General features: G+C 39.0%; 1 protein-coding gene across 1 annotated transcript in view; it reads left to right on the top strand.

Annotated features, from left to right (window-relative positions):
- Nucleotides 1-15,640, top strand: part of usta (uronyl 2-sulfotransferase a) — a 136,992-nt gene that overhangs the window by 85,264 nt on the left and 36,088 nt on the right. The window contains exons 2-3 of the mRNA XM_022665523.2: nt 892-935; nt 14,034-14,189. Of these exons, the coding sequence (XP_022521244.2) occupies nt 892-935; nt 14,034-14,189 (200 nt within the window). The remainder of the gene's footprint in view (nt 1-891; nt 936-14,033; nt 14,190-15,640) is intronic.

A 15,640-nucleotide genomic window follows, 5' to 3' on the forward strand; every position in this document is an offset into this window, starting at 1 on the left:
CAGACTTTTACAAATGATTGTATGCTTGAACAATGAAATTGTATGCTGTTGTTCTGTGTTACAAACATATTTCTAACATGTGTGGCTACACAGTCTTAATAGAAATTCAAAATAACTCATTTAAAAAATATTATATCATGTCTTCTAGAACAACTAAAACTTTTACTTTCAAGTCAGACCATTTGTGTTCTTTGTCTACCTCGATTATCAGTGTCACCAAACGAAAATTGATATTTCTAAAAACTGTTGTTATTTGGCTTTAAACAGGGATCATTTGGCTTTCATTTGCCTGTCTCTTGGGCATTACTACTCAGGTGGGCAAAAGTATGATGTGTAGCTGCATGTGTGTTTAAATGTAGTTAAAAGTTTGCATAGCTAAGCTTAAATGTATAAATACAAGGAACAGTGTTTCTGGAGAGCCTAATGAAATGCACAGAGCTAGAGCTGCTGACGGTGGAGCTGTGTCTGATTCTAAATCACTAAATTATTAAATCATTTTTGTAGGTAAAATTAGAGGTATAACAAAACATCACAGTGTGGGAAATGGCATCTAATTTAATAAACATTTTAAAGGGGGGGATTCCCCAGACCACCCAGAATTGCTTTGCTATGTTTGATAGTTTTCTTCTGCATTGTGGCACCGGTTATTTAAAATTTTAGGTGGTAGGAAGTGTAGGTGATAGAGGAGCCTGTGACTGCTGATTGTTGGGGCAAGGTGTGAGGAGTCTTTATAAAGCTTTGACATTGATGTCACTTGTCCCTTTGTAATAATAACTGGAAACAACTGTAAAACAAACTATCAAAATAAAGTCCAAGAACTTAGATATCAGAAATCAGAAATCAGATTTTTGGTTATTTGATCACCTCTCACACGTTTTCTTTTCTTTACAGGAGAGTCAACGTATTTGGATGACCATGGTCCCCCTGCTCCAAAGGTAATCAATGATTTAAAGTTTCTCTGATTTTACTGGAAAAGTGCACTGACTTGGAAATCAGTGACAGTGCATACATGCACACGCACACACTTCCTGTAAACTGAGGACTACGCTGTCCCCTGCATTTCATAGCAGTGAGCTGAGGAGCGAGTGAGGGATAGAACAGAGGAAATGAAACATGATCTTCCCGAAAAGCAGGAGGCATTCTTGGTAAGAACAGTCTGCCAGTACCAGTGTATTTTGCATAAGACAGTCAGGATTAGCTCATTGTGAGTAGTGTAGCTCTGTGGTAACGGGTGTGGTGCATCACGGGGCTTAGTGAAAAATGATTCATTAAAAACGAATCTGTTGCGGTCTGTCTACCCCAAATCTTTACTGGATTGAGGAAATACATTCTGCTCTTTATTCGTGTGGAATTCAGAGCAGCTCCAGTGCCTCATCCATTACCTGATCTCTTCACGCTTTCTAAGACAAAGGGCAACAAAGAGAAACAGAGAAGACAAACAACAATGCATTTAATTCTCCTTACACTCTAAAAATCACAGTGCCAAACAGAATCAAAGAGGGTTATCTGCAGTGGTAAAACAGAAAAAACATCTTTGGTTCTTTAAAGAAAATGTATTCTCTTGTTATACTCTGGGGTAAAATTTAGTTAATAAAGTTAATTAATCAAAAATATTTGATACAATGCCAATTTTGCAAGTTTTGCAACCTACAAAGAATGGAGAGGTCTGTCATTTTCATCATTGGTACACTTCAACCGTGAGAGACAGAATAAAACAAATCCTGAAAATGAAATGAAAATTTAAGTTGATGCCAAAAAGCTCTAATTTGGTCTCATCTGACCACATGATCTTCTCCTATGCCTCCTCTAAATCATCTAAATCATCCAGTCATTAGGGAACGTTAAATGGGCCTGCATATGTGCTGACATGAGTAGGGGGGCCTTGTGTGTCCTGTGGGTTTTAATCCATAACGTCATAGTATGTTACTAGCGGTAATATTTGAGGTCCCAGCTCTCTATAGGTCATTGACCAGGTCCTTCTGTGTAGTTTCTCAGAATTATGATTACCCTACAAGGCCAGGTCTTGCATTGATTCACAGTCATCTTGTGTTTCTTTCATTTTCTGATAATTGCATCAACAGTTGGTGCTTGCCTATTGTCCTGCAGTTCATCCCAGTCCTGTGCAGGTCTTCAATTTTATCCCTGGTGTTGTTAGACAGTTCTTTTGTCTTGGCCGTGGTGGAGAGGTTGGAGTGTGGGTAATTGAGTGTGTGGACATGTGTCTATTATACAGGTAACAAACTCAAACAGGTGCAGTAATACAGGTAATGAATGCAGAATTAAGGCTTCGTAAAGAAAAACTAACAGGTCTGTGAGATCCAGAATCAAATACTTACTCCATGCAATAAAATTCTAATTATTTTTGGCGTCAAAAATTAAAGTGTACCTATGTTCTTTTTTTGTTAGTTTTTGTCATCATAAATCTCCCTCTCTATCTGTTTCTCTCTCTGTTCTCGCTCCATCTCTCTATATCTCTCCCCTCTCTGTGTGTTTGTCTTTCCGTTTTTCCAGTTCTACATTGCGTTCTGACCCAGTTGTAGAGCTTAATGGCTAAAAGTTGCATATATTTATGATTATAAAAGTATTTTCTCTCTCTTTTTGCTTGGCTCTTAGTCATACACATGCAGCCACTCTTTTAAACGGTAAGTTCTGGGTCATAAGTTCACTGTTAAATTAAGTTGGTGTCCTGATTTAACACGAAACTAAGTTTCTCTTTCTTCTGTTTTAATCACTCCGATCTTCCTTCAGTTCTTATTCTTTATATACTAAAACTTAGTTACCAGATATAAATGTGTGCATTATTTATGAACATGAACAGAAGAAACAGCATCTTTTCTTTCAGATTACTTTCGTTGGCAGTAACTTTGTTAACACAGTATATTTTATTAATGCAGAAATTATAAAAAAAGATAAACTTCAAGCAACAGTTTTTACAGTCTCATGTTTTCTAGCTCAGTAGGGGTGGAAAATTGTGATACTCGAGTCCCCTCCATAATTATTGGAACAGTAAGGCTGATCCCTTTATTTCTGCTGTAAACTGAAAACTCTTGGATATGTCATTAAAAGATGAATATTAGATAAAATATCAACATTTCAGCTTTTATTTCCAGGTATTTACATCTGGATCTGATACACAGTTCAGAAGATAGCACCTTCTGTCTGAACTCACCCACTTTGCTTGTGAGCAAAAGTATTGAAACAGAAAAGATTAACAATCCCAACCCAGTAGAAGCCATGCAAGCATAAGCCATGACACTACCTCCACTGTGTTTCACAGATGAGCTGTTATGTTTGGGATCATTCCAGAGTGGTCATCCTATTCTTACTCCCTTTTATTGCTGTTCATCTTCTGCTAAAGCCTCTGTGTTTTTGTTCATGAAGTCTTCTGTCAACAGTAGATTGTGATACCATCACTACTGTCGTCTGGAGGTTGTTGCTGGTGTCATTAAAAGTTATTAGGGTTATTAGGGTCTTTCTTTACAGAACTCATAATGTTTATGTCATCAACTATTGTTTTCTTTGGTCTACCTTTTCAACATCTGTTAATTAGTACACCAGTAACCACATTCGTCTTCAGGACATTCCATACGGTTGTACTGGCCATGAACAATATTCGAGCAAAGACTCAATGGCTTACATTTGCTTGTTTTTCACAGATAGACAGTTCTCTGTTTTTGTCATGGTAGTTGGTAGTAAAACCCAAATCTAAAACTGACATTAGACATTTAGCACTATTTATTGTTTAAATAATTAACACACCTGGGCAACAAAACACACCGAACAGTCACATGTTACTTTTGCTAATAAGAAAAATGGGTGCTTCTGAACTGTGTATCAGATCCAGATATAAAGACCTCTAAATAAAAGCTGAAATGTTACTTTTTAATCATATTCGTCTTTTAATATCAAACCCAAATGTGTTCAGGCTACAGTAGACATAAATAAAATTTTAGATAAGTCTTTTTCATACATGAATAAATTTAAACCATAGATTGTGTATAGCTGGACAGAGCATCGTCTCTCAAAAGTGAGGCCACCGCAGGTCGGGCGCCCCCCTGCTATTCGGTTTCAGAAAGCTGTGTAACCCCACCCACCCCCATAGGTTTCAATGACAAAACAGACAAATTTCAATCACGTTTTTTTCGAATATACTCTAATTCTACCTCCTTTATTTAAATGCAACAGCTAGTTTAACCTCTGCTTATATTGTCAAATTTTTATATTCCCACAGAATTCGTTTTTAAAGCGTTATTCAGCTCTATTTAAAAAGGTGTGGTTATTGTAAAAGGGTTGGGTTACACCTAGCCGGGGTGGGATCAATAACTGTATGGGTGGGGCCATAAACTGGGTGGGCTCTGTGGAGGCAGGCCTCAGGGGCGGGGTTATTTAAATGAGTAGGCTGTCTCTCCACAGTCTTTCTCCCTCCTCTGGTCTCTACTGCGCAGACTCTGGTTTCAGGATCGCCAACATGGCGGAAGCTTTTGGCCTTTGGCTTTTTACAGTCTCTGATCTAAACTTAGTAATATCTAAAGTAACTTAAGTAATATCTTCATTTTATTCATTGTACTGCATTTGTAAATCTACAGGTATACATGCTATATTTCTCTGTAATGTTAATCCATATGCTGTTGCCCCAGTTCCTACATTTCATTAATGTTTACTAATCTGCATTGCTATAAACAGATATATCAGAGCAGGATTTATATTTATAGTATGCTTTTCTGAGCATACTGTGGATGTAATCAGTACATAAAGAACACTGATCAATCAGTTCGTTCATATTGCAAAAGTAACTGGAGAGGGAGAGATGGCTCAGAAAGAGGATGACCAGACAGGAAAAGATCTGATGAACAAAAGCTGGCACCCACATATTACATACATACATATCACCACCGTAGCAATGTTAAACAAGGCCTGGGTTTCTGTGCAAGCAGTGATGTTGGGTGAGGCCGGTAGCCATGTGCTATTGCTGGGGTAGTGATGTTGGACTATGTTAGTGTGACCATGTTCTATCACAGAGTGAGTGATGTTGGATGAGGTCAGCAGATGCCCAAATTTCTTAGGCTAATTTTCTGATGCCCAGCCGGACTTGTAATGGCTTAGCTCCGGTTCGAATGTTGGCCTGATTCTAGCCCAGATGCTAAGCTAATGCAGAGTGCTGCCTGTGCCAACAGCCCGGATGCAAAGTATAATACAGTAATCTGCACTGCTTTTGCCAACACTCAGTTGCTGAGTATTATCCACATTCTGCCCTATTCTGCATAGCCGATCCAAGCCTCAGCCAACGCTGCCATGCATTAGCCATGCTCGGCCAATTCTTCATGCTGTTTGAGTGTGTACAATCACAGAGTTAGCGATGTTGGACGTGGTTGGCCACTTTGTTCAGTTACCGTGGCAGCATGAATCTGAGGGAGGAGCTTCTGAAGGAGCACTGAACATACCCCTGTGCATTTTGTTTTGCTGTTGAGTTGAAATATCAACAGCCGTTCTCCAGAATCTTGTCTAACTCAGAACAATATAGCCTAGATAGCTAAAACCATGCTTTCCTGCATCAGTGTCTGCACAGATCTCGTGGAAGCTGCCGCATGGTTGCAGAGATCCTGACTGATTGTTTTCCCTCAAACTTTAGCTCAGCAGAAAATCAATAGAGCTAATTAATCACACAAGGGCAAAAGAGACCTTTCATTCATTCAAATAAATAGCTCGCAAAATAAACAGCTTAATCTAATTAGTCACACTCGATTCCAGAAAGAGTGGAAACCCTTTAGCCTCTGTGGGAACTTGTATGTGGAAAAAACGAGTAAAAGAAATAGTGAAATAGAGAGGAGACAGAGAAAGCGGGTGATTGAGTAAGTGTGATCCAGCTGTACTGGAGCGTGCACCGCTAAAGCAGGACTTTGATGGTGAGCCACAAAACTGGACAAAGAGGACACTGTTTGCTCCATCGACTGCTTAAAGTGAGGGGGAAATGCAGACAAAGGCCTGGGTGACAGAAAGACAGAGAGCTTTACTGCCAGTCAAATCATTATGACCAACAAAAAAAATACACTTAAAGCTATTTTATACTGTTGATTTAGTGCATAGCATGGGCAAATAGCAGTGGCTTGTGGCCATGTGTTTACTGTATATAGTTTATACAGAAAACAAGCATCATCACACCAGGCATCCTTCTTTCACTCTTTACTCTACGGTCTAGCCCCAGTACTTTATTGTCCATCGTAGGAACATTCAACATTGTATGGGTTTTAGCTTGGGTTTTCTGGCCTGTGCAATCTCAAAAAAGCAGGGTGTAATGTATTCCTTACATAATCTCAAGCATCATAAAAATGTCTGATAATAAAACGCCTGTGCCACAGTAGCTCTCAGTCCATTCCAGACGGCTTTCGTTACCTTGCACATTGTTGTCCCCTGAGCACCTGACACCCTGTCAAAGATTCAGTTTATATCACCCCTTAGACCGCTGTTGGTAGTTAATTCCTACTACTGACTAAAATATCTAGACCTGTTATTGTAGAGATGTCCTAACTGGTCATTTGGCCCTTGTTAAAGTCATTTGTGACATGGTTTTGTTTACCAGCTTAAAGACTTGATAACAGGCAGAAGGCATTATTTCTTATGCTAAGCTACACTGCTTTTAATGTGCACTACATGTCAAAATGTTTGTGAACATTCCTTCTAATGATCTCTGGAATGATGTAGCTCCGTACAGTACTCTAGGATGAGTTGGGGAGTTGGGACCCAGTGGGAATTTCAGTTGACCCTTATCATATTTGATACATTACTAATGTTATACAGAAATACTGAAAGTGTGAGGTGTTGGAACCTGGTTCATTTACTATGCATGGTTTAGAAAAAAACACTGATGTGCTGTAATGTGTTAATTTAGTCAGTAGTCTAGATTTTAAAAATGGTAAAATTTATTTGGCCGATACCATAGGAGCAATTTGAATAAATACATTTAAATGTATAGTCTAGACACACTGACTTTTTAAGACTTGCCAAAGTCTCTCCAGCTGGCCACAAGCCTAACCAAACATCAGCAAGCAGCCAATTCAACTCAATTTCTTAGGAAATTGAGCAATATGAATTAGCAGGTAGTATACATTCTGAATGCTTTACATAAATTAATAATATTTTCTAAACCTGTAGTACTTTTTTTTTTTGGTCAGCTCTGACAAAACACTGACAAAATGACACTTTGACACAATGAAAAGTAGTCTGTGTGCAGCTTATAGAACAGTGGAAATTCAGTGGAAAGTCAAAATACAGCCATTAATGTCTAAAACACAGACAATAAAAGTGAGTACACCCCTACAAAATTACACCCCTAAATGTCCAAATTAAGCACTTCTTGTCATTTTCTCCAAAATGTCATGTGACTCGTTAATGTTACTAGGTCTCAGGTGTGCATAGGGAGCAGGTGTGCTTAATTTTGTAGTACAGCTCTCACACTCTTTCATACTGGTCACTGAAAGTTCCAACATGGCACTTCATGGCAAAGAACTCTCTGAGGATCTTAAAAGTGGAATGGTTGCGCTACATGAAGATGGCCGAGGCTACAAGAAGATTGCCAACACCCTGAAACTGAGCCGCCCCACACTATATCGAATTGGTCTGCATGGCTGTCAACTCAGAAGGTAGCCTCTTTTGAAGTCTGTACACAAGAAAGCCCACAAAGAGTTCTTGAAGACATGTCAACAAAGGACATAGATTACTAGAACCATGTCCTATGGTCTGATAAGACTAAGATTAATTTTTTTGGTTCTGATGGTCTCAAGAATGTGTGGCGGCAATCAGAGGAGTGAGGAGTACAAAGATAAGTGTGTCATGCCTACAGTGAAGCATGGGGGGTAGGAATACCATGGTCTGGGGCTGCATGAGTGCAGCAGGTGTTGGGGAGTCATAAACTCCAATATGTTCTGTGAAATACTGAGCAGAGCATGATCCCCTCCCTCCGGAAACTGGGTCACAGAGCAGAGTTCCAGCATGATAATGATCCCAAACACACCTCTAAGATGACCACTGCTTTATTGAAGAGGCTGAGGGTAAAGATGATGGACTGATCAAGCATGTCTCCAGACCTAAACCCAATAGAACATCTTTGGGGCATCCTCAAGCGGAAGGTGGAGGAGCGCAAAGTCTGGAATATCCTGCAGCTCTGTGATGTCTTCATGGAGGAGTGGAAAAGCCTTCCAGTGGGAACCTGTGAAGCTCTGTTGAACTTCATGCCCAGGAGAGTTAAGGCAGTTCTGGAAAATAATGGTGGCCACACAAAATATTAACACTTCTGGAATTTTCACTAAGGGGTGTACTCACTTTTGTAAATATCTGCAGAAATGTGAGCAGTGTACTCACTTTTGTGATACACTGTAAAAAATAGTTAATGTCATTAGTTTGTAATGGAGAGAGAGCCAGCGAGAACCAGAGCACACGCGAGAGAAAAAAAGAGGCAAAAGGGGAAGACGCATGCATAATGAGAAAGTGAGAATCCTGATTGGCCTTTCCTTAGGCTTAGGCTAAGGGTTTTAGTGTGGGTGGTACCTGCAGTGCGTGAGAGAGCAGGAGAGAGAGCGTGGTAGAGACGCGCATACAGTGTAATAGCAGCGGTGTGTCAATTAAACACAAATACTTTACAGTATGTCTTTTCTAGTTTAGTTTGTACAGTTTGAACACTGATTTCTATACTGTATTACCCATGGTGAATTAAATGAATGCAGCGAGCTGCTAAGATGAGTTTAAACAGGCTTCACTCCTTCAAAATTGGTATTGAAGCCTAAATGACTAGTTGACTACCAGAATAGTCATTAGTTGCAGCAATACTGTAAAGCATCTTTGCATCCATTGCTGTCTTACCCTACACCTTAGCATTTGATGCTTGGCTCATTTTTCACTCGATACACAAATCAAACCTAGACACAGCATCGGTTTAACCCAAGGTGTGTATTTAGCTTTAATGTGATTTAATCACAGATTTGGGGCTTTTTGCTGTATCATGTTGAGTGTTGAACCCTGTCCTCAGGGTGGGATAATGACAGAGCACTGAGCTCTCAGCTTCATCAGACGGGACGGCGACTCAAACTCCTACTGCATCAGCTTTAGCCAGAAAGTGCCAGACAGTGTCAAACTGGGACCCCTTACAGCTTCCTGAGCCCATGGGGGATGTTTATATCACTACGTTTTAGTGGAAGCTGTTTCATAAGGTTGTCCTTGACATAATCCTCTGCTGCTGCTGCTGCTGTACTAAAAATCAGATATCTACACTATCTACAGCTACACTATATTCCCTGCAGTCTTCCCTTAAACACACATGCAGAAAAAAACAGACCACACATGCAGTGCAATCCACAGACTACAGATGCTTTACAGACTCGTCAAGCAGTTTGGACAAACACAGCGTCCTGTATGTGCAGAACATTGTATATACGTTTAAAGGTTTCTCTGTTTGGGTGTCCTGGATGTGTTTAGGAGTCTACAGAAGCCACCTGCCCCCTCTTTGGAAAGAGGCATTCATTTGAAGTAGTGATCCTCTATATGTCTTTTCAATAAGCACAAACGTGGACACCCCCACAATAGTATGTGATATTTTCTAAGTTCTTTTCTGAAGAGCATAATAAAGGGGAATATCCAAGTAGGCAAAAGAATCCTGTGATGTTTGCAAAACAAGTAAAGTAAACAACAATACATATACTACATAGTGCCACAGCCGTCCATGTCTAACAGGAATTACCCTCCCTCTAACCCCATCATTCCACATGATGTTGGTGGTTGGTGTACTTAATATGTGTCAGAAGATACAAAAGCTAGATTTAATTCATCCAACGTTGGTGGCTGATATGATGAAAGAAGAGCTGGCTAGACTAAGAATACTACATTTAGTCAATTGGCAACAATACTTAAAATCATTTTTATTTAATTAAATTATTTATTTGAGTTGAGTCACACACAGATTACCAGATTGACTTTGGGCAAACTTGTAACATGGAGGAGGCAGGATGCATTTTATTTTCCATGTAGCAAAATAAACAAAGAACAAAACACTAGGGACGAACTATAAAGAATAAGGTTACTGAAAAATATAGCAAAATAAGCAAACCAACAAAAAATAAACTAACCAGAACAAAAACACGGCAGGACAGAGACTCAACAAAAAACATCCAGACGGGGTCGACCAGGACAGTGTCAAACAAAACACACAACGGAGAACAAAGGAGAACATGGGGTATTTATACACAGGGACACCTGTGGAAGGGGGTAGGGTTACAAGGGAGACAGGAGGGATTACAGATGACAGGGTGGGGCTAAGGCAGAGACAAGACCAAAACAAAAACAGAACCATGTGCTTCACATGAAGGACATGGGGAGGTATACAAAACAAGAGACAGAGGACAGGAGCAGGAAGGACCCAAAAAAGGAAAGACACGAGACGATACAGGCCAAGGTGTGACAAAAATGCACAATGCCAGATTTGAGAGTAAAATTTAATAGACACAATCATTTTCACAATACCTTAAATAAGAAGATTATGACTACCTGAATGTATATACAAGCACACTGTAAAACACTGTAAAAAGTTAATTTAACTCAAAACACTATTTAATTAATAAATAGGTGAAACTGTTACATTACATACATTTGATAGTATCTCAATTTTGTTTAAAAAAACCCTAAAATTCCATATTAAATAGGGTGTAATAATAATAATTACTTACTAACTTACTTTTTTAGGTTAAAGAAACATTCTTAGTTAACAATAATTCTTTTTTCATTCTAGGGTTAAAAATAGATTTGAATTGAATACAAAGAAAAATATACATTAAAAATGCTAGTGAACACTGCAGCACTAAGCCAACACTGTTAGTATCTTGCTCTTACAGCCTACAACAATTAACTAAGGTAGCCTGGGGATATTCAGCACAAATTGATGGTCAATGTCAGAAACTGGGGAGACCACCAGTATGCAAATAGATTGAGCCAGAGGTCAATAGTAAAGAAGCGGTCAAATGCAACAGACCATACTCAATTATTATGAGGTAATTCCACACTAAGATCTTTGTCTGAATGTATATTTGGCCACATGTGTTCACTCTAATATCATAGTTGACTTCAAAAAGCCTCTGAAATGAGGAGAATTTGCACTAAAATAGTTGCCATTCCTAAATGTTTTATAGGGTTTGGATTCAGTTGCCTCTCCTTTGTTTCATTTCAAATCCAGTGTTGGCCATAGCCACTAGCTTTAGTCAACTCCTGTTGGTTCTGGGAACCTTCTAGTCAAATGGTCACTTTTCTAATCTGCAGGCTACAGCTGCTACGAGAGCAGGTCAGTCTGGAACATTTATACCTGGAATATTATCCACAGGATCTTTAAATCAGGAGTCAAATCAACTTACAATAACTGAGTTTAGGCTATTTTTTATTGGCTTCTGGCATCATCTGTTTTCACTCTGGATGTATTCCCTAGTTTCTGACACTTACTGTCAGTGTATAGTTATTCTCCCCAGGCAACCTTAGGTAAGCTTGTAGATCATATATGACAATAGACGCATTGTTTTATAGCTTTGTAAAGAGAAATACGTCTGGACACATATGATTTCTGAGAAAGTTAGGCATGCTGGACACTTGCCTTCACTCACTCATATAAGCAGCTTCACGTTAGCTAATAGAGCAATGGAACAGCCCTCAAGAAGATGTTATGACTCTGTTGGTAAACTGAAAGTACACTGAAGTTAAATCCAGCATTAAGGCACACAGTGTGACACGGCGGGACACTCAGTTATTGGTGACAACACCCAGTGATAAGCCCAGTGCTTACACTGCTGCATCACTTATGTATTATAATTACTATATCTTTATTTTGCGAAGAGTGGACCACGCTCACTGTGAAGTGAGGCAAGGAAGATGAATTTTGAGGTGCTAAACTTGGATCTATGAGTGAGTTCCGCTCTTAAAATATTAAAATAAGACCCCTGTCCCTTTCTATGCTGAGTAAAAATCATGCATTTACTGACAGGAAAAATTTTATATAGCACTTAATAATTGGCAGGAGGAGTGTGTTTCTTTTCCAAAACTTTAGTTATTTCAAAATTCAATTTATAAAAACATCACTTTATTAAGTTTGACAAATCAGATTTTGAAACAGTCCTCAGGTATGATTTTACACATACCCGACTGGTTAAAGAATTTGGAATTTATAGATGCTGTAGGTACCCCAGAATTAACCAAAGATGAGATGAATTTCTTAGAGCCAAAGGCCCCAGAAAAAAACGTTCTTTTCCAGACAAGCTGGATTACTGACCTACTGCTGCAGAAGAACCTGCCTGGTCCTGTAAATACTGCTGCCGACCAGCACCAGATGTTTATACGCCCAACAACATCCGCTCTTTGCGACAAGATGCTCTTAGGTTACACCAAACACACACACACACACGCACGCCAGATCTTTCACACTCAAGAATTTACTGGCAAAGTGTGCAAATTCCACAAAGCCACAGCACGCCCACACAAACACAGTTAGGCTGTCTGCCAGGTCTCTTATGAGACAAATAGAAAGGCCACAAAAATGTGTGTGTGGCAGTTAGTTCCAGTCGAATGAAAAATAAAAATCATAATAAATCTGAAGCATTTTAGAAACTGTTGTCATAACAATGTAAAAAAAAAAAATAATAAACACCGAGATATAAAGATAGAGATAGTAATAGATGTTAAGATAAACAGAGAGAAATTTGGTCTTAATCTTATAGCTCTCACAGAACCAGACATGCATTACATGACAAGTGATGGATATGTGAGAGTGGAGCGCAGAGGAATGAGACAGTGCTTTGAGACTTTCAGACCTTGGGGGATGCCTAGTCTTGCTTAGGTAATTGTGTGTGTGTGTGTGTGTATGAGAGTGTCTAGGTATAACCTTTAAGTGATTCCAGTCAGGGCTGCACGATATTGTTTAAGCATCGTCACCGGGATGTGTGCATGCACAATAGTCACATCGCCAGACCTGCAATATCACAAACGTGTCATGTTGCATTGTTTTGATTCTTGACACAAGAAATTGATACACAGCATCCTTAGTGAGCAGTGCTGTCTCTGTGTCTGCTGCTGCCTGAGAAGGGGGAGGGGCGTAAACACGAGGTAACCACATGGTCTACACATGGTTGGACATGTGCTTTTTTAGCAGCGCAGACAGCCTGTCCAAAGCTGTGCACTTCAGTTCTGCACAGTTTTGTGCAGATATTTCCAGTTACAGCTGAATTCACACTTTTAATCCCAGAAAAAATGATGTCTGGATGATCGGTCTGGATCTCGGTCGTGAGACAGCGCACGGATGGGGGCGGGGATACTTCTGTCACGGGTCCTGTATTGTTTAATATCGAGATATGCAATGTCAATTTTTTTCAATATCGTACAGTCCTAATATTAATGTTCATGTTGTAGAACTATGCAGTATCTCAATCTCAGTCAGTTACACACTGTGCAGGTGGGAGTTAATATATCTCTACAGATGCAGTCCATTTCCAGTGTTCTCACCCTCCATTCAAACTGTTCTGTTTACCTCCATTCATGTTATTCTTTCTCCTGTGCACACTGTTCTGGAATGATTTCCTCCATTTACAACTTTCTATGTAGTATCGTCCCCCTATAAACACTGCTGTAGACCATTATTTTCCATTAATATCATTCTACACCTTAACAAATAAGACAAAAGTGTGTAGGCTAACATAACATCACACAGTGTGAGTGTGGGATATTTCAGAACCTTTTACAGGATCGGCTCAGATGAATATCTTTTCTCCTCTGGTATCTGATGTAGTGTTTTCTGCCAATATTGGGATGAAACTGCTGCCATCTCCATTTAAAAAGCCATCACAGGTTTTACAGTACTGTGTTAATGAATATATTACTTCTTTAGATCTAAACAGCCTGCAAAATGTTCATTATTATAAGTTTCGACATGTACATTCCTGTGAGTTGCATACATTCAAGTGCCGTGTTCCAAATAATTAAAAGTAAATGTATATGTGTGTGTGTGTGTGTGTGTGTAGGTGCTGCCATTTCCCAGTCAGGTCATCTATAATCGAGTGGGGAAGTGTGGCAGTCGTACTGTGGTGCTCCTCCTCAGAATCTTGGCTGAGAGACACCAGTTTAACCTGGTCTCCTCCGACATCCATAACAAAACCAGACTCACCAAGCATGAGCAGGTCAGTATGTGCTGAATGTACTCAGTGTGTTTGCATGTCTTTGTGTTACTATGGAACAATTATAGTAATTAGAAGGTCATCTATTTTTGCAGGGCTGTGTGTGTGTGTGTGTGTGTGTGTGTGTGTGTGTGTTTGTGTGTTTACTTTAAAGGCACCATCATTTTTATTTTAATTCACCTCCATAAACCTAGCATTATGATGCCAGTTACAATCATTGCCACTGTGCGACGGGTAGTATTGTTTTCTTTGAAGTACACACGTGACTCTGTGGATGACTTTTGGCACATTTTCTTGCTCCAAGCAAGAACTTCACTTTGCTGTTCAAAATATGTCTCCTGTAATAAAAAATCATTAGATTAAGTCTAATTTTATTGACCCACATTAAAAACATCCTGGGATTCTTTTCCGTTCAACAGTGAAGAGCTAATGACATTTAAAACACTGAACAAATATTTGTCTGTGTGTGTGTGTGTGTGTGTGTGAGAGAGAGAGAGAGAGAGAGAGAGAGATTCTACCCTTGTACCTGTTGAGAAAATGTATATTGAGCATAAAGTTTGCTGAACAACCTGTGCTGTTTAGGGCTGCCTAAATACAATCCTGTGCCAAAGAAAATGTCTCTGGGAATGAAACACATCCGAATAGTGCTTATTGTGGAGGAAAAATACACACATTTCTCTGTAGCCAGAGAGAAAGAAAACATTCTCTCATCCCTTCTGGATCCAACTGCAGTCACCACACCTTCACAAACAACGAACCACAGTCCCCCAGCAGCTTCAATGAACTGCACTACAGATATTAAACTCTCAGAGAGAAAGAGCAACAGAGAGACAGAGATGTTATGATGTTATGAGAATATGAGTGTACAGCTCTGGAAAAAACATCTTTCTAAATCAGTTTCTTTGATGTTTTATTTTATAAATTTCGGACAACATTTCTTCCAAGTTCCAAATAAAAATATTGTAATTTTGAGCATTTATTTGCAGAAAATAATAATGAAAATAATAATGAGCTTTTAGACCTCAAATAATGCAAAGAAAACAAGTTTATATTCATAAAGTTTTAAGAGTAATATAAATTAATATAATACCATGGTTTTTAATCATGATTTTCATGCATCTTGACATGTTCTCCTCCACCAGTCTTACACACTTGGATAACTTTATGCCACTCCTGGTGCAAAAATCCAAGCAGTTCAGTTTGGTTTGTTGACTTGTGATCATCCATCTTCCTCTTGATTATATTCCATTATATTTTTTAATTGGGTAAAATCAAAGAAACTCATAATTTTTAAGAGCTGTAAAGAGTAAGAAAATGAGAGTGATGTAGAATAGTACAAAGAGAAAAGGTGAAAAGCACTTCATAGACAGAAAGAATAAACAAGAGAGAAATGGCAAGAATTAGATAAAAAGAAACATACATGTATAGAATGTGGGAGTGAGAGAGAAAACATG

Source organism: Astyanax mexicanus, chromosome 1 (genome assembly GCF_023375975.1).
Source record: "Astyanax mexicanus isolate ESR-SI-001 chromosome 1, AstMex3_surface, whole genome shotgun sequence".
Classification (NCBI taxonomy): Eukaryota; Metazoa; Chordata; class Actinopteri; order Characiformes; family Acestrorhamphidae; genus Astyanax; species Astyanax mexicanus.